Source organism: Rhinopithecus roxellana, chromosome 3 (assembly GCF_007565055.1).
Source record: "Rhinopithecus roxellana isolate Shanxi Qingling chromosome 3, ASM756505v1, whole genome shotgun sequence".
Classification (NCBI taxonomy): domain Eukaryota; kingdom Metazoa; phylum Chordata; class Mammalia; order Primates; family Cercopithecidae; genus Rhinopithecus; species Rhinopithecus roxellana.
The window spans coordinates 159,498,405-159,523,061 of NC_044551.1; the positions used below are offsets into that span (position 1 = coordinate 159,498,405).

Here is a 24,657-nt window from a genome sequence, read left to right on the forward strand (position 1 = left end):
GGCTAATTTTTGTGTATGTTTAGTAGAGACGGGGTTTCACCGTGTTAGGCAGGATGGTCTCGATCTGCTGACCTCATGATCCGCCCGCCTCAGCCTCCCAAAGTGCTGGGATTACAGGCGTGAGCCACTGCGCCCAGTCCACAGCTACTAGCTTTTTAAAGTCAAAAATAGAAATACAGTGATGGGAAATTCCAGAAAAGAAATACAAAGGAAAATGGGGACGTAAAGAAACCGGCCAGTATTCACTCTCCCCCACCAGACATTGCATCCCATTCGCCCTGTGTTTAGATGGAGGATAATCCATTTTAGCATTGATTTTTCATCCTGACTTCTCCATAGAAGAAAAGAAGATCAGAATACTTTATCTATTGAAATATTGCCCTCTTCACTGGCACTAAGCCACCTTCAACAAACATATGCACTCACTAAAAACCATAGCATCATCTCAAAACCAGAGCCATCTAAAGAAATATGAATTCCCATGGATGAAAAGCCCATCCATCAATAAGGATTTGAAGTTGGGAAGTGATAGTTTCCCACTTGCTTTAGAAAGTTTGCTAATGCTTCATGACAGACTACCTATTTTGCAATAACTAAAATGACAAAAGGCTAGAAATTATTGCTTTATCTTGTTGTCCTTATTCCTGTAGTCTATGTTAGTGTTTATTTCCTGACCGCAATTTTTTTTTTTTCTGGAGACAGAGTCTTATTCTGTCACCCAGGCTGGAGTGCAGTGCCGTGATTCCAGCTCACTGCAACCTCCGCCTCCCAGGTTCAAGCGATTCTCCTGCCTCAGCCTCCTGAGTAGCTGGGATTACAGGCGCGCACCACCATGCCCAGCTAATTTTATATTTTTAATAGAGCCGGGATTTCACTATGTTAGCCAGGCTGATCTTGAACTCCTGACCTCAAGTGATCTGCCTGCCTCAGCCTCCCAAAGTGCTGGGATTACAGGTGTGAGATACCATGCCCTCCTGAATGTATTTTATAGAACACTATGCATGGGATATAATGTTTGGGGGGAAAACAGGATTCTGTGCTCAAAAATATACAAGAAATACTTGGTTAAGCAAAATCTCACAGGATTACTTAACACAGGATTTCTCAGGACCTATAATATGCTATTGTCCATTTAAAGCATACACTCATGTATAAGATTTGGAGGCAAGAAAGACAGCAAGGTACATAGGAATGTTTTAGTTTAGGTTACTGAAGTGAACTAATTTATTTGGTCATTTTAGCACCAACAATTATAGAAGAATAGGCCAATTATTTTTATTGACCCAGATAATTCTGGGTCTCGGTTGAAATTGTCTTTGATAGTTTTCTGGTTTTATATTAGCGTTTGAATAGTTTATTTTTATCAATACATTGTCCTTTTTCTTAAATACTTTTCCTCATTTAATACATATTCCTACCCTGTAAATGCAGATATCATCTTTAAATGTTTAAGAAATCGTCCTTAAAACTATGGTTTTCTAAAACCTAAGGACCATGGATTAATGCGGCTGCTCAAAATCCAAGAGGAGGTGAAACAATAGGTTTTATAATTAATGCATTATATCAACTAGAGTAGTGTCTGGCTTTGAGTAACAGGAAACCCCATTAATGTAGCTTAAAGAAATAGGTTGCTTTTTCCCTCTCTATGTGATGAGTAGTCAGGAGGTGGGTACTCTGGAGATGGGTGTTGTGGCTCGTGGGTGTCACCAAGGTACTTGGCTCTCTCTATTTTCCCATCCAGCCATCCTTAGCATGTGGTATTCATCCTCATGACTGTAAGATGGCTGCTGCTGCTGCATGCATTGCATCCACATTCAAGGCAAAAAGAATAGGGAAGGGAAGTAAGCAGAAGGTGTGTGTCAGCAGTTGTCTCTTTATTAAAAAACAACAACAACACACAAACTTTTCCAAAGCCCCAGCCAATAGACTTCCAAGTGTATCTCAGTGGTCAGAAAAGTGGCACATGGCCACCACCAGCTGTGTGAAAACCTAAGAAATTAAATTCTTTAGTTGGGCACATTGGGGTTCTGCTAGAAACGTAACGTAAGTCTGGAGCTAGACTACCTTTTGAGAATCTCAGCTCTGCCACTGGTTAGTTACAGGTGATTCATTTCACTTTCCTCCCCTATAAAGGGAGATAAGATAACAATAGGGTTGCTAAGTATTAATTGAGTTAATACTTTCAAAGTGATTAGAACTGTATCCAGTATATAGTAAATGTTATATAAGCACTTTCAATAAATGAGTAAGGAAAAGAGTAAATATTAGGTAGAAAAGTGGCAAGCATGAAATAAATCATGAAAACTGAAAATAAAAGTGTTGCTAACATGTAAAACTTGTGTAGAACAAATGTTAGGAGTTTCACTAATTTCTTGAGCCAAAGAAAGTTAAATAGGTGCTGCTACCTCCCTTAAGGAACTATGAGCCAGTGACTTTCTGAGGATAGATTATTCTTTTTTCTTTAAGGAAATTGAGGATTTTATGTCTGTTTCAATCAACTGCTTCTACAGAAATTGTAGGGCCTGTGATTTAAAGCTAAAGCAGATTAGAGGCTTGTATAATTATTGACATATTTGGGACATACCAGCAAAAAGCCCTGGAAAACCACATACAGCTCATAATGAGATCGCTCCTCCGTCATTCATATGTGATTTCATCCAATTTTTAGGTGTTTGGCTATTATTATTTAATAATGTTTTTAGACATATAAAATGTATTTCTATAGACATTTTATATGGATGTAGTTATTTAAGCCAGATAGATTTGAATTCTAAGCCGAGCTCTATCAGTAACTACATTAGGCATCTTACCTCTCTAAGCTTTAGTTTCCTTATCTGTAAAATGGGGATGGTAGCAGCATCTAATTCTCAGGATTGCAGTAAACATTAAATAAGGAAATGTAATAGAGTGCTTAGCACAGATCCTGTTACACAACAAAAGTTTAATAAATATCAGCATCACTGATATTATTTTATTATTATTAATTTTGAGACAGAGTCTTACTTTGTTACCCAGGCTGGAGTGTAGTGGTGTGATCTTGGCTCACTACAACCTCCACCTCCCAGGTTCAAGCGATTCTCCTGCCTCAGCCTCCCGAGTAGCTGGGATTACAGGTGCGTGTTACCAAGCCCGGCTAATGTTTTGTGTTTTTAGTAGAGACCGGTTTTCACCGTGTTAGCCAGGATAGTTTCGATCTCCTGACCTCATGATCCGCCTGCCTTGGCCTCCCAAAGTGCTGGGATTATAAGCATGGGATAGGCCGCGCCTGGCCCATCGTCATTATTTTTTAAAATCAACCTTTAATGAGGTATAATTTACACACAATAAAATGCACCCATGAGTTTTGACAAATGCAATGCCTGTGTAACCACCACCATAACTGAGATATAGAACATTTACATCAACCCTAAATTGTTATTTTAAAATAGGAAAACTGGTATCTTATCTAGTAATAATAAAAAGGAGAAGTCACTGTGCAGCACAAAATATGGTATCGACCATAAAAAAGCACGAATAAGTGCTAACTAGAATTATGGGACCATGGGAATGTGGCAGGAGGCGCATTCACTGTGAGGGAGTTGGGGACAGGTCAAATGTACTATACATTATTGCTTCCGCCTCTGCAGCAGCGATCTCCGTTTTTCCTGCTAAATGCACTGTGCTTGTCCTTTGATGGAAAAACTTCTCCCCAATACTTTATGTTTTTGGAGTGGGGCTGTTTCATCCTTGACTCCAGTCTTGTCATTTCTATTGGAATTCTTAGAAAACTCTCTTCCTGCTGATATTGCTGGGTGTAATTTGGAGAAGCTGAGAGAGTCACTGAGACTGAAGCCACCACAGACAAAGGTCAGCTTGAGGGATGGAGAGAGAAACCTGTGCTGTTATCATCTTCTAGATCCACAGAGGCTTCCTTGAAGCTGGATCTATCCCTGAACTTTTCAGTTACATAAGGACCCATGAATGCTTCATCATGGATCAGATCTGTTCTCAAACTGGTGTTCAGGAACCAATGTGTGACTGGTCCATGCCCACTTCTGATTATATGGGCTCAGAGACAATGTACATGGGAGTACTTTGCCAGTGGTAAAGTTTCTACAAACGGGAGGTAATTGCAGGGCAGGTGTAAAGTTATTTGGACCACTGGACCATTGAGGTTTAAAATATACTCATACTGAAAGCAGAATTGTTTGAACTAATTGCTAATTTTAAGGAATTCAGACATTATTCCAAAGGATTTAGGCCAAATGTTGCCTAAATTGTTTCTCTATTTCATATGAAAGTGATTTCTGAGGCTTAACTGTTCTCTTCTATTTATGTGCATGGTCATAACTGATGTTGTCACGTGAGTCCTGTTTCTTTCTTATTAAACATGTGTCCCTCCCATTGATGTTCAGCACCTTTGAAATTCCAGTTGCTGTTCTAAGCTGGGGTTGCTGCATTGAATAATATAAAATCTCTACCCTCATGAGCTGATTTTCTGGGAGGAGAAAGACAACTGTGCCCTCCATGTGCCAGTTTCTGTACTGCTGCATTCTTCTTTTTTTTCTGTTTTTTGAGACAGAGTCTCACTCTGTTGCCCAGGCTGGAGTGCAGTGGCGCGATCTCGGCTGACAGCAACCTCAGCCTCCCAAGTTCAAGTGATTCTCCAGTCTCGGCCTCCCAAGTAGCTGGGACTACAGGCATTCACCACCAAGCCCGGCTAATTTTTTTTTTTTTTGTATTTTTAGTAGAGATGGGGTTTCACCATGTTGGCCAGGCTGGTCTCGAACTCCTGACCTCAAGTAATTTGCCTGCCTCGGCCTCCCAAAAGTGCTGAGATTACAGGCTTGGGCCACCACACCCAGCCTGTACTGCTCTTTCTGATTTTCTCTTTGTAGTAATACTGCTGAAAGTGTGGGAGGTCTTATGTGGAAATTCCAGATTAAATTTATGAGAAATTTACAGATTTTTCACATATTTACATATTTGTCTGTGAATGGGCATATTAAGTTACATGTTTGTGCCACACAGAATTATTAATATTATCTGGGTAAGCTGGTTCAGGTTACAACTCTAGGCCTCAATTTCTTATCTGAAAAAATGGGAACTATCATAGTGCCAGTCTCACCCTGTAGGGATTACATGCATGTAAATAATTTTTTTTGTTTGTTTTTTGAGACGGAGTCTTGCTCTGTCGCCCAGGCTGGAGTGCAGTGGCACCACCTCAGCTCACTGCAAACTCTGCCTCCCAGGCTCAAGCAATTCTTGTGTCTCAGCTTCCTGAGTAGCTGGGATTAAAGGTGTGTGCCACTACGACAGCTATAAATGCATGTAAATAATTTACCATAATGCCTGGCATAAACTGAGAGCTTAACAAATGATAGCTGATATATTATTGTTGTTATTATTATGCATATATATTATTTTATACACATTCACCTACTATTCCTCAATGGGATAAAACAAATAATTGTGGATCACATTTTATTTCATTCATTTAACATGTATTGAATGTTACCATTTATGCTAGACCCACTGTGGCAGATTATATTTTTCAGAAATAGCTACGATAATATCTCCCATTCTTATCATTCCCCCATCTAGAGATACAGTCTAATCTCCTTCCCTTTGAATCTGGATGGGCTTATGAGTTGCTTGTAGCTAATGAAAGTGGTAGAAGTATGTGGCTTCCAAGTGATTCAGGGCAGGCAAGCCCCAAAATTGCAGCTTAGCCCAGGAGGCTTCTTGACTTTGCCCAGAAAAATATTTAATGGCAAGCCAGTGGTAAGAGAAAGCAACTTTGATTGAATCAGTGCTGCTCCTTGTGGAAGAGGGCTATCCCATAGGGAGTATGCTCAGGGTGGGCAGTGTATAGGGCTGTTGGCAGCTGTACCTATACCTACTTTTAATTATATGCTAATTAAGAGGTGAGTTATTTAGAACTTTCTAGAAAGGGGGCAGGGAGTTTCCAGAACCATATAAGGTAACTTCCAGGCCATTGCCATGGCCCGTTGCAATGGCATTTGTAAACTGTCATGGCAATGGTGGGAGTGTCTCCATGCTAATGAGCAGTGAGGGCAACTAAAAGTGTCTTTCTTCCTTGCCTGCTGGTTTCTGCTGGCTGCTTCACTGAATCCTCTTTTGACTGAATCCTGGTTTGATCAGTGGGGTTGTGATTGGAAAACAAGTCCTGCAGGCCTCCCACCTCACAAGGCTAGGTCATAAAAGGTGATGCAGCTTTCCCCTTGTGAGCTGTATATGTTCACACACATATGAGGAAGCCTAAACTGGGCCACAGAGAAAGGCCATATGGAGAAGCCCTGAGTCTACCTGAAAAGTGGGAGATGCCCAGCTAACCATCCACTCCTCCAGCTCCTGTCACCATCCAACTGCAATCACATGAGAGACCTCAAGCCAAAACCACCCAGTGGTTTCAGCTTCCCCAAATTCCTAACCCACAGAGATTGTGAGAGAAAATAAAATGATTACTGTTGTCTTAAACCATTAACTTTTGGTGTTATTTGTTCTGTATTAATAGATAACCAGAACACCTACCTTTAGGGGCTCAAGATAAAGCATTAAACAGATTGAGTTTCATAGGGTTTCCATTCTAGATCTTTCTCATCGTTGGCAAGTGAAGAACAACGATTTTTGGTTGTAATTATCTATCAGATAGCTGTCTGGACCTGCTATCAAGTCTAAATTTGTAGATACACCTATCAAACAGATCACATTCATTCACTTATACATTTATTTATTTTACAATTTTTTTATAGAGATGGTGGGGGGGGGGGGTCTTGCTATGTTGCCCAAGCTGGTCTTGAACTCTTGACCCCAAGCAACCCTCTCACCTGGCCTCCAAAAATGATGAATTATAGGTGTGAACCACCATGCTCCATTTATGAATTTAATACATCAATTGCTTTCTTAATATAGATGGGACACCTCTGACCCCTCCTGAGTGAAAAATCCATGTTCCCAAGCACCCAGGCCTTCCATCCTATCACAAGGCATGGTTATCGCTTGTTCGCTTCCATCTCTCCTAATACCACCAGCAGCTAAATTCATTCTGTTATTCATCTTTGTATTGTTACCATCTAGGCTAGTGCCTGCACATAGCAGACCTATTTAAAAAACAAACCAACCCAAACAAACATGAAGCCCCCACGTAGCTGAAGGAGGGCTGCTGGTTCCAAGACATAGAGATAATTTATTCAAGGACAGTCCCTATCCTCCAGGAGTTCACAATTCAGCACTAGACACCCTGTGGGACCCAGCCTAACAAGTGCAACGAGTGAGATGCCAGAATTGAGTCCTGCGGTCGAACAGAGGGACTACAGGGCAATGCACTGGGCGTGGGAAGTGGAGATGGCTCTGGGAAAGGATCCATTCATTTATTCCACAAACACTTATCAATCACCATAGCACACATAGCACATAGTAAGCGCTCAATATCTGTTATTAAATGCCAGCCACTGTGCTAGGTGCCAGGATGCAACAGCGGACAATAAAATTGCAGGGGCACTTGCCCTCGTGGGGCTTACCGTGTAGCGAAGGATGACAGGCATTGGACGGAATTATGTAAAATTGTGCTAGATGCAGAGCAGGAAAATAACAGGCGGCTGAAATTCTAGTAAGGATGTGAGCTCCTACGGCTGAGGGGAGCCGTGGGCGGGTTCTGAGCAGGAGTGGCCGTGAGGGAGACGGACCGTAGGGGGCGGGAAGACTGCAGGCAAGAGCTGGTAATTTTAAGATGCAAATAACATTTTTTTCTGCCTGACTGGAATAGGAGCGTTTGGTCGCTCGGGATTCTCCCGGGGCAGGGGGCTGCATTTTTAGTGTAAAATCGGTTGCCCAGCAATGCAGGGCATGTTGTGGTGAACTGCAGCCCTAGTTCCCAGGTTTTTCATGCTTGGCACATCGAGGCTCCTCGGCCCCCAGGACCAGCAGACTCCCCATGCGCGGCTCGGATTCGGGCCGGAGCAGGCGGGCAAGGGTGCTGGAGAGGGTGCACAGCAACGCTCACCCCTAGGTTTCGGGGTCTGCAACGCCGGGAGGGCAATAGGAGGCGGAGTTTGCGCTGCGGACCTAGGCGTTGGCGAGGGCCACGCCCCCAGCCGCAGACCCTGCCTCCAGGCCCCTTTGATTGGATCAAGACCGTGGAAGGGCCGGGCTTCCCCCGGCGGCCCGAGGGTCGGGCAGGGGAGGGTGCGCTGATTGGCCCGGCGGGGATTAAGTCATCGCTAGCAGGTTCGAGCGGCCCAGACGCCGGCGGGGCGGCCGAGGCTGCTGTGAGAGGGCGCTCGAGGCTGCCTAGAGCTAGCTGGCGAAGGAGGCGGGGAGGCGGCGTCTGCACTCGCTGGCCCCCTCGCTCGCTTCCCGGCGCCACTGCGGGTCGGCGCTGCGTTTCCTGCTCGCGAACCACTCCGTTGCCCGCGCCGGGAGCAGCAGCCCCTCGGCAGGGTCCGGGCTCGGTTCGGGAGTCTTGCGTGCCGGCGGTCACCGCGCGGGGAGCGAGCTAGCGCCACACCTGTGGAGCCGGCGGCCGTCGGCGGAGCCGGTCGGGATCCTGCCGCGTGCGTGCTCTGGGGAGCGGGCGGCCCGGGTCCCGGGGGAGGCGCGCCCCCGCGGCTGGGCGCCGCGGGCACCATGGGGCTCCCAGCTCTCGAGTTCAGCGACTGCTGCCTCGATAGCCCGCACTTCCGAGAGACGCTCAAGTCGCACGAAGCAGAGCTGGACAAGACCAACAAATTCATCAAGGAGCTCATCAAGGACGGGAAGTCACTCATAACCGCGCTCAAGAGTGAGTGTCCCGAGCCCCGCGGGGACGCGGCCCCGGGGCTGGAGGGACTGGGAGGTGGCGCTCAGCCCGGGTTGCCCGCGCATCCGCCGGGTTTCTGCTCCCGGTACACTGGGGGACCGGTGTCGACGCCTCCGAGGCAGGAAGGATACGTAAAGCGGGCGAACCGGCAACCATCAGATGAAGAGAGAGACCCGTCGCTCCGCGTTTTGCGTTCGGGGATGGTCGGGAGGTGACCGAGCGCGGGTGGTGCTCTGGGGCACCGCGGGTGGGCGTGCGCGGCACGCAGGTGTCCCCAGGAGTGGGGCCAGAGTGCCCAGCGCGCCGCAGCCTGCGGACAGATCCCATAGGGGCAGAGTTGCTCAGCCTTGGGTGCCCAGCCGTGAGAATAGAGCGTGCCCTGCCGAGGGGGCGCTGCCTCCCCTTGGGAAAAGGCGGGTTGTGACTGCTTCGCTCCCTGTACGCAGCTCCAGCCCAGTCAGGCCGCCGGGTTCCCTGGGTGGAATGCTTGGTTTTAGCTTGCGACTCCTTGGAGTACTGGCAGCCAGTGATCTCTAAATCTAGAATCAGTACGTGCGCAGGTTCTGATTCTTGTGTTTAGCAGAAGGTGATAGGGGTGGGAGTAGAGAATCAGAGTGTTCCTTTACTCTAAACTGTGGGCGAGGGTTTAAAAATAGAATGTACATATCCCAACTCTCTCCCTCTCCTGCTCCCAAGCTCTCCTTTTTACCTCTCCCATTATCCTTGAAAACGTAAAGGTCTGAGAAGGAATGTCTATAGTCCTCAGAAAGAAGTTTAAACGTATTTCAAACATTCTTGGACCTTTTGTAAAACCATTTTTGCGTTTTTTCCTTTTGGTACAAGGGGAGAGATGCAATTTTGCATTCTGCTTCACTTTTGCAGAGCCAGAGAGTTTCTTTTTCTGGCCAAATAAGCGTGCTCTAGGGATGAGTGCTTTGGATTGTGAGAACGTTTTTGGTGCCTTTTCAGTCTCCCCATTTAAAAATAGCTCAGTTCATCTTTGAGTTTTAAGAATCAGGAACCACATGAAGGCAGATAGTGGAATTGTCTCTGACTCTGTTATTTTATCTGTTTCTGTGATGGATTTGTTAGTAGGTGATACCTTTCAGCTAAGAAAGGTTGCCTTAGCAGAGTAGAGTCCTAGCTATGAGAATTGTTCCCAAGCCTCTTTAAAGGGCACTTACAAAAGTCAGGTGCCTGAGATGTCATTTTGTCAGCTTGTTGCTTCTAAAAATGAAGAGAGAGACAATGGAATGCCAGTGCAGCTCAGAGTGCCTATCTTTTGGGATGAAATGAACGCAGGACTGTGATGTGATGAGGCTGCTTAGAGGCGGATTCTCAGGCTGTGCCTTACCTGAAACATATTAACAGACTCTTCTTTTGTCAATGATCAAGGCCATTCTTGGTTTAGGGGACGTGGGTCCCTGGTTTGGAGTAAGTTGGGGGCCCACTCACAGGTTGGGCCCAGGAATTTTTATTGAACCTCAGGCTGGCTTTAGTGGGTTCTCTGCTTCACTCAGCAAACTTTTGGTGTGCTTGTGGTGTACTGGGTACTGCACTGGGCTGCACTGGGCACTAAGGGTGTAGCAGTGAATATTTTGCTACCCCTGTGCTTACAGAGGTGTACTTCATTCCAGGCACTCTTCCCCTATAATTATCTCATATGCTTAGATTCATTTTGCAAATGAGGAAACAGAGACTGGGGAAAACACTTCCTCTGAGTCACACAGCTCTAGCAGCAGGACTAGAGCTTTTGAATCCACCTGGTTTGAGCCAGAGATGGAGTCCCTGCCAATGCAGAGCTCTTACTTCTGCCCCATCTCACTTGCCCGGAGTGGAACCTCTTGCACCAAGCCCTAGGATTTGGACTTGTATTTTCTATTTTGGCATTGAATCTGAGGAGGGTTCCTTTGGGTGACTGACAGTTTTCCTACTACTATTTTTTTGGGGGCAAGAATTCTTTGGTAGGAAGGAACATTGCAGTGATAGAGTTGAAGGGTTATTTAAGCTGTCTAATGGAATGATCAGCCCTGTAATCTGGGGGAAAGACTGATGGGGAACTAGGTGTTCTGTTCTCTCTACATCCAGCTCTACTAATGTGTTCTACCACTACTAACTACTACTTGATCAGGTCAGGTGACCTCTTAAAATAGAGGGTGGAGTCAACCATTGTGTCCTGGATTTCAGACATTCTGGTATCATGAGATGCTTGCTACATTGTGTACTACTATATTAATATTTGTGTTATGATTTTTCTTCAGTCATGTTTATTATGTTTATAAACAGAAGTGTTTTTCCAGTACAACTTAAACATAAATACATAATTATATAAACACTGGGTTTAGATAATGTGTTCTCTTATAGCTCTAAACTTTTGTGGCTTTATTTTATAGCCATATTTATTTTATTTTACAGTTATTTTATAACTAGTATTTGCAGCTCTTTGGATTTAGCTTGCTTTTGAGTGTTAATCACAGGCAGTCAAACTGTCCTCTAGGGATTGCCAAAGTTCAGGTAGATCATTGTTACTATTACTTCCACTTTATGAATGAGATGCTGGCAATGGGGATGCAAATTCTTTATAGATCTAGATCCCGTAAAGGAGAAACATGCAGCAGGTGCTTGATTAAGTGAAAATATTGCAAGTTGTTTTTTAGACTCTGAGCCCTGGGTAGCAAAGGCGACCTAAGATGTTGTATTATCCTCTGAAGTTTTGTAATTCTTTCTCCATCACAGGCTTTGAAGAACCCATGTGGGCTAGAGGGACAGATAAGGGTGACTGAATATGTCTTGGCTTTGTAAAGCAGCAAAGTTTCTTTTGGGGGTAACCCTGAATGATTATCAGTGATTGTCTTTTCACTGAGTAATACAGCATTGAACAGAGAGGACAAAAACCTGTTCTTGGTGTGATTCAGTAAGGTAAGTAAGTGGTTCATCCTCTTTGCCTTTTAAAGCAAGAGTAAAAAGGTCAGCATTGAGTTACATGGTTTAAAGCCTGTCACCCTTTTGTACTTGTTAGAATTAAGGATAGGCATTTTGCAATACATAAGCGCTTCTTGAATGGCATAAACTCTCAAAGGATGTTTGATGCCAAACTGCTTTGTTTAGGAGTAATTATGTTACTCAGAAAATCCCAATGGGACAAATGGATGTGGAGTTGGGTAGCAAAATATTTTCCCCAGATCTTTTGCTTTGCTTCAGTACCTTGTGAATAAAGAAAATCAAAGACATTTCCTAATTATTTGTAAATGGTAGTAATTGACAGTTTGAATATTACTCATACAAGCATAAATGGCAGTAAATTAAATTCAAACAAAGTTTTGTAGTTTTTATGTAACATTGGCTGAAAAGATCCCTTCATTTTACTCCATTCTGTGTTCGTAGTTGGACTGAATAAATTTGCATCCAGTCTGTAGTTCTCAACTCATTGGCTTTGGCTTAAACCCTCCTCCCCTGCACTTAAAATCATTAGTGGATTTTTTGTTGTTGTTGTTAGAGCAGTTTTAAATTCACAGAAAAATTGAGTGGAAAGTGTAGAAAGTTCCCACATAGCGCCTCATACCCGTTCCTTCTAGTTGCCCCTATTTCTAACATCCTGCATTAGCACGGTATAGTTGTTACAGTTGATGAACCAATATCAGTATAACATTATTAACTAAAGTCCATAATTTACATTAGGGCTCACTCTTCGTGTTGTACATTCTGTGGATTTTGACAAATGTATAATGACATATAACCACTATCATAGTATCATACAGAATAGTTTCACCACCCTAAAAATCCTATGTGCTCCACCTGTTCATCCCTCCCTCCCCACTAACCCCTGGCAACCACGAATCTTTTCACTGTCTCTCTAGTGTTACGTTTTCCAGAATGTTATACAGTTGGAATTAAACAGTATGTGGCCTTTGCAGATTGGCTTTTTTTTTCACTTAGCAGTGTGTACTCAAGGTTATTCATGTCTTCTTATGTCTGGGTAGCTCATTTCTTTTTACTGCTTAATAATATTCTGTTGTCTAGATGTGCCATAGTTTATCCTTTCATCTATTGAAGGACATTTTGGTCATTTCCAAGTTTTATCAATTATGAATAAAGCTGATATAAACATTTGCATGCAGTTTATATGTGGAAATAAGTTTTTAGCTCATTTGGGTAAATACCAAGTAGTATAGTTTCTAGATTATATAGTAATATTAATAGTATGTTTAGTTTTTTTAAGAAACTGTTAAACTGGCTTCCACTGATTGTATTGTTTTGCGTTCTCACCAGCAATGAATGAGGGTTCCTGTTGCTCTACATTCTGCTCAGCACTTGGTTTTGTCTGTGTTTTGGATTTTGACCATTCTACTAGATGTGTAGTGGTATCTCATTTAAAACAATTTAACTATTTCCTTATGACATATGATGTTTGGCGTCTTTTCATGTTGCTTATTTGCCATCTGCATATCTTCTTTGGTGAGATGTCTTCAGATCTTTTGCCCATTTTTATTTGGGTTATTTCTTATTGTTGAGGTTTGTTAGTTGTAAAATATACATAACACAACATTTACCACTTTAGTCATTTTTAAGTATATAATTCGGTGGTTTTCAGCATGTTCACCATGTTGTATAATTACTATCTCTTTTGAGAACATTTTCATAATCACAAACTGGAACTCTGTTCCGATTAAACAATACTCCCCCCTTTCCCCTCCCCCAACCCTGGTAAGCTCTATTCTCCTGTCTCTATGAATTTGCGTATTCTATGTACTTCTTATAAGTGGAATTATACAATATTTGTCATAAATATCTGGCTTATTTCACTTAGCAAAATATTTCCAGGGTTCATCCATGTTAATAGCATGTGTTAGGATTTCATTTCTTTTCATGGCTGAATATCTTGTTAAGTTTTAATTATTAACAGCTATCATTAACAAAGACTATTCTTTCTCTTTTAAAGTCATAAAAATGTATTTTTTTCTTTCCATTTCGTTTCCCTTCAGCATGATCACTAACACTTGGAATTGACACACCAATTTATCATGGTTCTCACAAGAACACTGTATTTATATTTATTCCTTTCAAAGCAGTAACTTGCTTCAGGTCGGCATGTTTTTGGGGGAGGTTTTCATAAAAGCTTTACTGAATTATAATTTACATTCCATAAAATTCACCTTTTAAAATTTTATTTTTTATTGTTTTTATTTTTTGTAGAGATGGGGTTTCACTTTGTTGCCCAGGCTGGTCTCGAACTCCTGGCCTCTGGCGATCCTCCCCTCTTGGCCTCCCAAAGTGCTGGGATTACAGGCATGAACCATGCCTCCTAACCACTCACTTTTCTTAAGTGTATAATTCAGTGGTTTGTAGTTACAGAGTTATGCAACCGTCATCCTAGTCCTGTTTTAAAACATTTTTAGCACCCCAAAAAGCTTTCTCATGCTCATTTGCAGGCACTGCATTTTTGCCTGAAGCCTTATACAAGCACTGATCTACTATTTTCTGTCTCTAAAGATTTATCTTCTCTGAAAAATTAAGCTAAATGGAATCATATAATATGTAGTCTTATGCATCTGGCTTCTTTCACTTAGCATGCTGTGTTTGAGGCTCATCGTGTTGTACCATGTATCAGTAGTTTGTTCCTTTTTATTGCTAGAAAATATTCCATTTTGTAAACCATAAGTTGTTTATCCATTCACCAGCTGATGATTTGGGTAGTTTCCAGTTTTTTGCTCTTATGAATAATGCTGCTATGAATGTTTGCATACGTGTCTTTATGTGTATATATGTTTTCACTTCTAATTTCATTTTTTACCTAGGAGTAGAATTTTGCTGGGTTGTATTGTAAATTTATGTTTAAGTTTAATTTAAACTTATGTTTATTTAAAAAGCCTACTATGCTGTTTTCCATAACAGAAGCACCGTTTCACATTCCCACCAACAATGAATGAGGATTCTGACTTCTCCACATCCTCGCTGATACTGGTTGTTGTCTTTCTTTTTGATTGTAGCCACTCTAGTGGGTGTGAAGTGATACCTCATTGTGTTTTTAATTTGCATTATCCTGATGACCAATGAGGATGAGCACCTTTTCATGAGTTTGTTGATCACTGGTGTATCGTCTTTGCTGAAATGTCTATTCAGATGTTTTTTTTTCTTTACTTTGTCCCATGAAACTTTTGATGATTAAGTGAACAGCACTTAGTATATTTTCTCCATTTGCCCTCTTTTAGGGACTATTTGTTTCCATGTGCTTCCGTCTTAGATGTATTTAACTGATCAGTTTCAGGATCTCAGGAGTTAGGAAAGTGGTTCTTATGAGGCTGTGGTTCAGGTTTCTGCTCTTGTTAGGCCAGTGGGCATCACTCTGGGCAGATGCCATAGGCTGGACTTCCTAATTCTGGCCTGCATAAGCTAATGATCCAGCCCCTCTCAATGGACAAAATGAGAACCGGCCAAGGAAGAACCGTTATCACCATTGAGCTACTGGGGAAAACAAGTTGTAAAGGGGACTTTGTTATCCTGTCAAGGCCATTGCGTTTCTAAAAATTAGCCAGTGGAGGAGTACTAACCTAGCAGTCAAAGTAGTTTTTCTAGATTGAAGTTTCTGAGTGAGCCTCGTTTTAACTTTTAAACTTATATATTTTTTTGCCATCAGAGGAAGTTTCGTTCAGCAAATATGGAGACCCTGCTCAACCTTTACCATGTCCTCCAAAGCCCTAGACTATAGAGTAATGGCTTTTTGGATGGAGGTAACCAATGCAGGAGTCATTAGTGGGGAGATTGAGTGGGACGTTTGGGGGCCAGTGGCGCGGCCAGTTGTGACTGTAGCAGAATGAAGGCGAATGCATGAAGAGATAGGCCAGGGCCAGGTCATAGGGATCTTGAATTCTAGAAAGGACTTAGGCTTTATTCTAAGTGTGATGGGCAGCCACGGAAGGCTGTGCCATGATCGTAGTCGTGCTTTAAAAAGATTATGTAGGCAGCTGTGTAGAGACCAAGTGTAGTGGAGCAAGAATGGAGGCAAGATGACCAGTAAGGAAACTGTTGTGATAGGTGAGGTGAGAGATGATGGCACCGTGGGCTAGGGTGGCAGCATCACAGATGGTGGTCAGAGGCTGGGTATTTTTGGAAGTAGAGCCCACAGGATTTGCTGCACAACATATGGGCTTTGAGAGAAAAGAAAGAAGTCTAGAATGATTCAGATATTTTTGGTCTGAGCAATTATGTGAATGATGGTACTATTTTCTAAACTAGTTTGCTTGGGAAGGATTAGGTTTAGGGGTAAAATTAACAATATGAATGAGTGACCTAATCTTATAGTGCAAAGACAAAATAATATGACATGGATAATTGCTGAATACATTCTCATAAAAGTATCAAAGAGTATAGACATTTACAGTGTAAAAGCACCCCCTTTTCCTAGTTAACAATCGTTGTCAGCAGTTTGGTATGCATTTTTTTTCTTGTCCTTTTTCTGTATTTTTTTTCATAAATGGGATTGTACTGTAAGGATTATTTTGTGTTTTGCTTTTCCAGTTAAGACCTTCCATGTCAGTACATGCATGTAGTGCATTCTTTTTAATGACTACAGAGAGCTTTATGTGGATATGCCATAGTTGGTATTTACTCAGTTTCCTGTTGAAGGATATTTGGATTATCTCCATTGTTCACTATTAGAAAGCGTGCTGCAGTGATTATTTGCACACCTGCTTTTGTATGTGGATTCCAGCATTTCCCTGAGATGGATTCCTTCAAGTGGAATGGTTGCTGACTCCAGTTTTTACAAGCCCTTTGACATCTATTGTTTAGGTCCTTTGCATCCTTGTAGCCGGTTGATAATTTGGTGCTCCTTTGAGTAGTTAGGTTGTTTCTGAAGCTTAACCTTTTGGTTAAATCAGAAACATCCTTAACAGACCCTTCTCTTACACACTGACACTGATTCTAAAACAACCAGGGGATGGGGAAAAAACAAACAAACAAGCAAAAAGCAAACTAGTGTGTGTGTATGTGTGCCAGGGAGAGAGAGATGACAATTAATTGGATGTGTCCCTACTATGTATAGACGTTTACAGTGTAAAAGCACCCCCTTTTAATTGGATGTGTCCCTATTATCAGAAAGCCCGATATGCTTTTTGAGCTGCATGTTCTTACAGATCAGATGGGAGATGGGATGGGGCTTTGCCCATATCTAACAGTCTATTCTAACCTCCAAGCTCAGGGACCAAGAAGGAAATCATGTTTATTTAGGGTGAGAACAACAGCATTAGCAGCCAGAGGAATTTTTACAAATTATAGTGACTGGGGTTTACACATTTTTGTAGCAACTCAGAATGGAGAGAGAGGAAATGATAAGTAAAACAGCTTGGCAGCGTGGGCCACGAGCTGTCATGGCATGTTTGTGTCTGGCTCATTTCACCTTGGTTGGAAGGCACAGAACGCTGCCCTGGGTAAGCTGGAGACTGGGCAGTTTCCTGCTATATTTAGAAAGAGGAGATTCCTGGGGTTAGGGTGGTGTGTGTGTGTGTGTGTGTGTGTGTGTGTGTGTGTGTGTGTTTTCTTTGCCAGACAGACAAAGGTTTGAGGGGTTTGTGAATTCCGGACCAAACTGTTAACTAGCTGGTTTCTCTGGGCCAAGCCAGTAGCTACTCTTTGACCCTTACTGCTGCCACACAGCAAAAGCTCAAAAAACTCCTGTTTTATATGGTTTGAAAAGATACCACCGGTAAGTTTCAAAACTCATCTGATCTTGCTGTCAGATCTGCTTTTAAGTTTACTGCAGGCTAATTTGAACACTTTGAAAATATGAACTGCCTCCTTCTCTGAGACTTCAGATAGATCTCCAAGCTGACTGAGTTGAACTTTGGCTGTTTCTATGCCAAGGAGACTGTCAAGCAGATAGGATCAAAGCCTTAGCAAATTCCTGACTGTGTATCTCATTATCACACTTGTGGGTTAGGGGTAGACAATGAATATTAGTTGAACAAATAAAATAAGGTATTTTTACTTTAACTCATAGCTGTGTTTCTTTTTAGAAGGGTTGTCTAAATAGGTAATACCTATAAGTGGTTCACATTTCAAAAGAGAATGTGAGTATCCTTCCAATGCTTCCTGTCTCCTCATCCCTACTTCTTCCTCTGGAGGCATCATTTTATTAGTTTCTTTGGTATTTTTCAGGTGTAATTGATGCATGTGCCAACAAATATACATACACATTATGTGGTGACGTGCCATATGTGCTGTTTTACCCTTTGCTTTTAATATATTGGATATCATTCTACATTGGTACATAGAGAGTTCACTCATTGTTAGATTGCATTGTATTCTATTGTATGAATTAAATATGGTTTATGTAACCATTCCCCTCATAATAAACATTTAGATTATTTCCAACCTTTCACCATTGCAAGTAATGGTGTTGCAAACATCCTGGCACCTCTGGCGTGAGGCACATGGGTGACAAATTCCTAGAAATGAAACTGCTGGACCAAAGGGTATGTACATTTTTCATTTTAAGAAGTATTTCATAGCAGTGTTTCTGAAAAGTTCTATGTGAACTGAATTTGATAAACCATGATTTTAGAGTAGGAAGGAAACTCACCATTTTAGACAGTTTATTACAGAATTGTCTCTGTAAATAAAATGATACTTAGAATTTTTTCCATTTTCCCCTTTCCAGTTTGTGTGTATTATTAATGCTGGGATTAAAAGCCACAGCAAAAATCATTCCCTAAACTGAGACAGCTGTACCTATAAATCCGTTGAATGTAGGATCCGAGAGACCTTGTTTGTGTTCCTAGTGATGGTGCTGTTGAGTTTTTATCTTTGTGCGGCGTGTGCAACATTCAGGAGATTCGGCAGGTGTCGAAGGAGGGTAGTCTTCTGCCTTCTGTGACCGGAGACCATGACTCCGGTCTAGGGGACACATTGCCTATCATAGAAGCTTCCCTGTGGGCGCTGGAATTCCTGGGAACTGGTGAGGGAGTGGGGAGTTTTGCATGACATCTCTCTCTGGCAGCTTCTCCTGCAGAGCTTAGCACTTTTCCCTGATGGAGGATAGGATCATGCCACATGTCCTCTGCCATCTCTGTTCCAGCTCCTGTTGATGTAGAAGGCTACTTTGGCCAGGTTCCTGGCATGAAGCAGGCACAGTCCTTGTCTCCTAGATGCTCAGTGTTTTGAGAGGAGGCAGGGAAACGGGCAGCCCACAGCACAAGGGGGTGATTGCTAGCAGTTTAAAAGGATCTCTGGGGGAGGGAGCAGAGGCCTGTGGGAAAGGCAATTGAAAGCTTATCAAGCCCAATGGGGCAATGTGGTCACTAATGATCAGTCACGTAAAGGGTACCTCTGTTATTTTTGCCCCACTCTTGCCACCATTTATTTACTTTGAAAAAAGTCTACTCATTACAAAATACATTTATTTCAAAAAGGAGCTTTTGAACCTGCATTCAGAAATGGCAAGTTTGATATGTTTAACGTTTTTTTCTAAATATCTGCAAATAATTATTAAATCATAATCATTATATTGGAAAGTATTTGTCATTGTATTGCCTAAAATAATCCCATATTTCACCGGTGGTATGAGAGCCATTCTCTGCTTAACATTGTCCCAAGGCAGAAGTATGTGAGAGAATGGACACCATCTGTCTATCACGCCCCGGGGGAAAGGGAGGGGAGTGACACATTCCTTAGACTTGGTTGCAGGTGTCTGGGGCAGAAGGCTGTGTGCTAGGGAATAGAGTCTGCTGAAAATCTGTTTTACTCAGTGAAATCACAATTTGAGTATTCAAATAAACACTGATAAGTTATAGAGTGGAATGCAGAATTCGTGGCTTTTCTTTTTTTTCTTGAGACAGAGTCTTGCTCTGTTGCCCAGGCTGGAGTGCAGTGGTACGATCTTGGCTCACTGCAACCTCTGCTTCCCGGGTTCAAGTGATTCTCCAGCCCCAGCCTCCTGAGTAGCTGGGACTACAGGCACATGCCACCACACCCAGCTAATTTTTTGTGTTGTTTTTTTTTTAGTAGAGACGGGGTTTCACAGTGTTAGGATGGGCTCGATCTCCTGACCCTGTGATCTGCCCTCTTTGGCCTCCCACAGTGCTGGGATTACAGGCATGAGCCACTGTGCCTGGCCGATTCATGGCATTTTTGAGAGTAGATGATCAGGTGTGGATGAAGAGAACACATAGTCAGCAGCATAATGCCTGAGGAAGGGGTGACAGAGGAGTTAGGCGTGTCTCCAGCGTTTCCTTCTTAGGCCATAGGAGGATGGCTGAACTACATACAGGAGAGGAATCGTGGTGTGTGATGGGGGATACAGAGTAAAGTAAGGTTTGTCCTTGTTGAGTTCCTACAGGGCATACAGGTGGAGACACCCACGAGGCTGTGGGAAGCACAAGTCTGGAGCTCTGGAGGAAGATGAGGGCTACCGGTATAGGTTTGGCTCTCCCCAGGTGGTATTTGAGTCCCTGGGAGTGACTGAATCTATAAGAGTGAGACCCATGCAGGGGTCCTCAGCCTCTGCTGTCCATTGGAATCACCATGGGGAGCTCAGAACTCACCTTCAGAGATTCTGATATAATTTGGCTGGGTGCAATCTGGGTATGGGGTGTTTTGAAAACTCCCCAGGTGATTCTAATGTGCAGCAAGGGTGAAGAACACCTGGCATGGAGTGAGAGCCAAGAGTGGATGCCGAAACCGTGGGGAGTGTCCACGTTTAGCAGGTGGGTAGCAGAGAGTTGGAGAGGCTTTGATGACTTGATGTTTCTTCCTGGCCAGTTTGGGTGAGGACTTGTTTAGAAGCCTTTGGATTTGACCTTTGGAGCTGAAACTGGAGAAAGCAGCTTAAGTGCAAGGGAGGATAATAAATATCTATTATACCTTACAATATTATTGTGAGGAACAGCTGAGATAATTGTAGATATGGTGCTTAGCAGTGTAAACAGGCCCGTGGTAAGTGACCTGTTATTGGAATCTGCCATTAGAGTGTCCTTGTTGCAAGATAGTGGTTCTTAAAAGTGAAAGTGTGTAAGAATTCCCCTAATTGCAGATTCCCAGGCTTTACCCAAGAAAATGATGATGCATGAGCTCTAGGCAGGCCTAGAAATCTGAATTTCCTATACCTGTCCCCCCACTCCCTTCCATCTCACCCCAAGTGATTTGCATGGTGGCAGTCCTTGGACCACACATTAAGTCTAAATAGGTCAGAAGAGATTCTCGATAAATCTAGTCCCCAAATCCTGTTCTCCCTTAATGTGCACAGCTGTGCTCTCCAGCCTCATGTGGGCACATCTCAGATATCTGGAGGATGTTTGCATTACTGCAGGCCTAGGAATGATGCGGGAGTGTTTCAGAAGTGTAAAAGTTCTAGCAGCTTGAGAACATGTCAGCCAGTGTGGCTTCACGCCTGGGATCCAGTTGTTCTGTGAGCTTGGCCTGTGAGCCAGAACCCTTCTGCAGCATTGCCAGCGGATGTGGGGGAGCTCCTGAAAGGAAACTTTTGCTCCTAGGCAATCACAGGGAAACTGTATTCCCACAGTGAGTCTTGGGTGCTCTTGTCAGGGTTAAAGTCATTTGAGGTCAGAGCCTGTAATTATGTTTCACATTTTTTTTTTCTTTAAAAACATTCAGGAAGCATAATGAGCTAGCTGAGCTGTTGCACAGCTAGGGGAACTCAGGATCTGGGGAGAGGAAGAGAGAGACTTGCTGATGGCTCTGGAGCTGAGGTGCCCTAAACCCAGAGAGGGCTGATCTCCCCCTTCTACCTGGAGGTGCCCCTGGGCAACTCATTTCTGGCAAATACTACTGTCTCTGTTCTGATCTCAGCTGATTCTCACCCTGTTAAAGGAGGGCTGGATGACTGTGCAGACCACAGTTGCTGCTGGTGTGACCCCAGGGTGTCACCACCAGGAAATTAGTGCTGCTTTCGCTCTGCTGTTTGCTTCTGGAGAAAATCTGTGGGTTGCTCTTCCAAAAATAAGGGTTTCTTGCATTTGTATCTGACTAGTGCACTGAAATGTTTGACACAGACTTTACCCTGGGCGACTTATCTAGCAGATCATCAGCCACACAACCCCTGCTGTGGACAATATGTCATTGTGGAGGCTGGGGCAGGCACTGGAGACGAGTGCCTCAGCATCTGGAGGCTTCGGCCTCCTGCTGCATCTGTGTCTGCTGACCAGGCCTTGCCGCAATCTCCCGGCCTTCTGACCGAAGCTGCCCTGAGTTCAATGTGAAAGGTCAGCAGACTACCATGTTGCCAGCTCTGTTTAGAGCAGCAAGACGGGTTTCTCTCTGGAAAGAAAGCCTGTTTCCTCTTATGTAGCCAGCATGCTTGTAATCGGTTCCCCAGCAGGGAAGCTCTGCTCCATTGCATAGGAAATTAGAGTGGAACTGATAGCTTTTGGCCTCCGTGTCTTTCGGGATATAACTTTGGCTTGCTTCTCATCTCCTCCACCTCTCCTGGCCAGTGCAACCTCATACTGCAAGGAAAAGACACAACCCAATGGGGCTTGCTTGGGATTTTGTGCTTGAAACTGTACGTAATTTGTACATGAAGATGATCACGAGTTGAAGAACTTAAAATTTGCTTGTTTTCCTAAGGAATCTAATCCTTACTGCCCTTAAACTGAGTCTCTTTAAGAAAGACAATTTAAGTGTTTTTTGATGGTTAAGCAAGAAACTTGTAAAATGTCAAACTGGAGAAGGATGACTCATATCTCTTAATGTGCCGTCTCAATCAGTCATATTACTGAGCTCCCCAAATGGGCAGCCTGGGGGTAGGCGATGGTAGGCAGAGACCAGGACAATTTTTTCTAAAAACAGCTTTTTTGAGATACAATTCACACCACACAGTTTACCCATTTGCAGCGTACAATTCAATGGCTTTTAGTATATGCAGAGGATTTTGCATTCATCTTCACGATTAATATTAGCACATTTTCATCATTCCCCCAAAAGCAATCCTGTACTCCTTAGCTAATATCTGCCATTCTTTCCATCCCTACCTCCAGTCCCTAGGCAACCACTTCCTTAGGATTTTTAACTCATGTCTCCAAGTGTGGGACTCTCCTGTCTTCGTCTCCTGATCTTGTGAAGCCACATACCCTTTTCCTTCAGTGCATCCAAACAATTTGCAACTCCTTGGAATGCTGCAGTTCTAACACCGGGATGTTCCGACCTGGCACTGTTCTTGCTCTTCACACATTCTTGTCCTCTGACAGATTTGCTAGTGCAACCTGACTAATGCACACGCACTGCCGAGGGGGCCTGTAGGCCTCTGGTTTCACACTTCTTTTGTCTTGTCTCTCCCTTGGTGTTGATCTTGCTTTAGAGAGAGTAATTGGACTGAGAGCGTGTTATTTCTGCTTGAGAATGGGTACCCCAAATCCGGTAGGTAGATGCATTCCTTTAATTCTACAGAGGAAAAAAGATTCCAGTACTATCCTGATTTGGCTGTTGGCATTTGAGGGTTTCAGCTTTAACCATTTTAGGAACTATTGACAAAAGTAAATTTTTTATGTGCTGAAATGGTGATGGTTTGGGGGTGTCTCAGGTCTTAACAGGAAAGCCCTTCTTCCTCACTAGCAACCTTGCATTGTTCTGGGAAATTCTAGTCCAAATGTAGAGAAATATGTTTTCTACCATCTGTATGTTTTCTCTCTCTCACTTGCTTTCCTCCCTTCTTTTTCTTTCCCTTCATCTTTCCCCACCCACCCCCCTCATTTATTCACTGTATCTGGCCTTCTTCCATTTCTCTCTTGCCTTGCCAAAGGACCAGAGAGGTGACTGATCCCTGGTATCTTTTTTTTTTTTTTTAAATAGAGTCTTGTGCTGTCACCCAGTGTAGTAGTACAATCATAGCTCACTATACCCTCAGACTTCTGGGTGCAAGCAATCCTCCCACCTCAGCCTCCCAAGTAGGTGGAACTGCAAGCTGGTGTCACTATGCCTGGCTAATTAAATAACATTTTTTTTTTTTTTTGGTAGAGTTGGGGGTCTCAGTATGCTGCCCAGGCTTATCTAGAACTCTTGGCCTCAAGTGATCCTCCTGTCTTGGCCTCCCAAAGTGCTGGGATTACAGGTGTAAGCCACTGTCTGGCCCTCATACATTTTTTAAAAAGTTAATTTCAAGAGTTGGGGTCTTCGTCTATCACCCAGGCTGGAATGCAGTGGTGTGATCATAGTTAACTGCAGCCTCGGACTCCTGGGCTCAAGTGTTCCTCCCATCTCATTTTCCTGAGTAGCTGGGACTTCAGGAGCTTGCTACCATGCTCAGCTAAGTTTAAAAAAGTGTTTTTAGACATAGCATCTTGCTGTGTTGCTCAGGCTGGTTTCAAATTCCTGGCCTCAAATGATCTTCCCTCCTCAGCCTCTTGAGTAGCTGGGATTCATCCCTGATATCTCAGTTATGGAGAAAACAAAGCCTTTGGTAAATGGAAGTGACCTGAAACAGATTTCTGGAGTTCTATAATTTTTTTTTTTTTGAGACAGAGTCTGTTTTGTTGCCTAGGCTGGAATGCAGTGGCGTGATCTTGGCTCACTGCAACCTCCGCCTCCCAGGTTCAAGCAATTCTCCTGCCTCAGCCTCCCGGATAGTTGGGACATGCCACCACACCCAGCTAATTTTTGTATTTTTAATGGAGACAGGGTTTCACTATGTTGGCCAGGCTGGTCTCGAACTCTTGACCTCGTGATCTGCCCGCCTTGGCCTCCCAAAGTGCTGGGATTACAGGCATGAGCCACTATATCTGGCTCGGAGTTCTATAATTATAGCTAAAATGACTCTCAGATTTGAGGTGTCTAAGATGTTCTGGTTCTACAGAACTCTTAGTCAGACTGTGAGTGGTCTCATCCGGTTAAAAAGCACTGTCTAGGGCTCC

At 43.3% G+C, this 24,657-nt stretch overlaps 1 protein-coding gene across 4 annotated transcripts in view; it reads left to right on the forward strand.

The window, feature by feature from the left end:
* The first annotated feature begins 8,234 nt into the window (after positions 1-8,234).
* Positions 8,235-24,657, forward strand: part of ARHGAP26 (Rho GTPase activating protein 26) — a 459,132-nt gene continuing 442,709 nt past the window's right edge. Inside the window, exons 1-2 of one of the 4 annotated variants that reach the window (XM_030927932.1) lie at positions 8,658-8,782; positions 11,537-11,719. Coding sequence is in view for 3 of the 4 variants with exons in the window: in XM_010388274.2 (XP_010386576.1) it covers positions 8,629-8,782 (154 nt within the window). In the remaining variant the exon portion in view is untranslated. Of the gene's footprint in view, positions 8,783-11,536; positions 11,720-24,657 lie in introns of all 4 variants that reach the window. The other 3 variants (XM_010388274.2, XM_010388276.2, XM_010388277.2) reach the window with 3 other exon arrangements.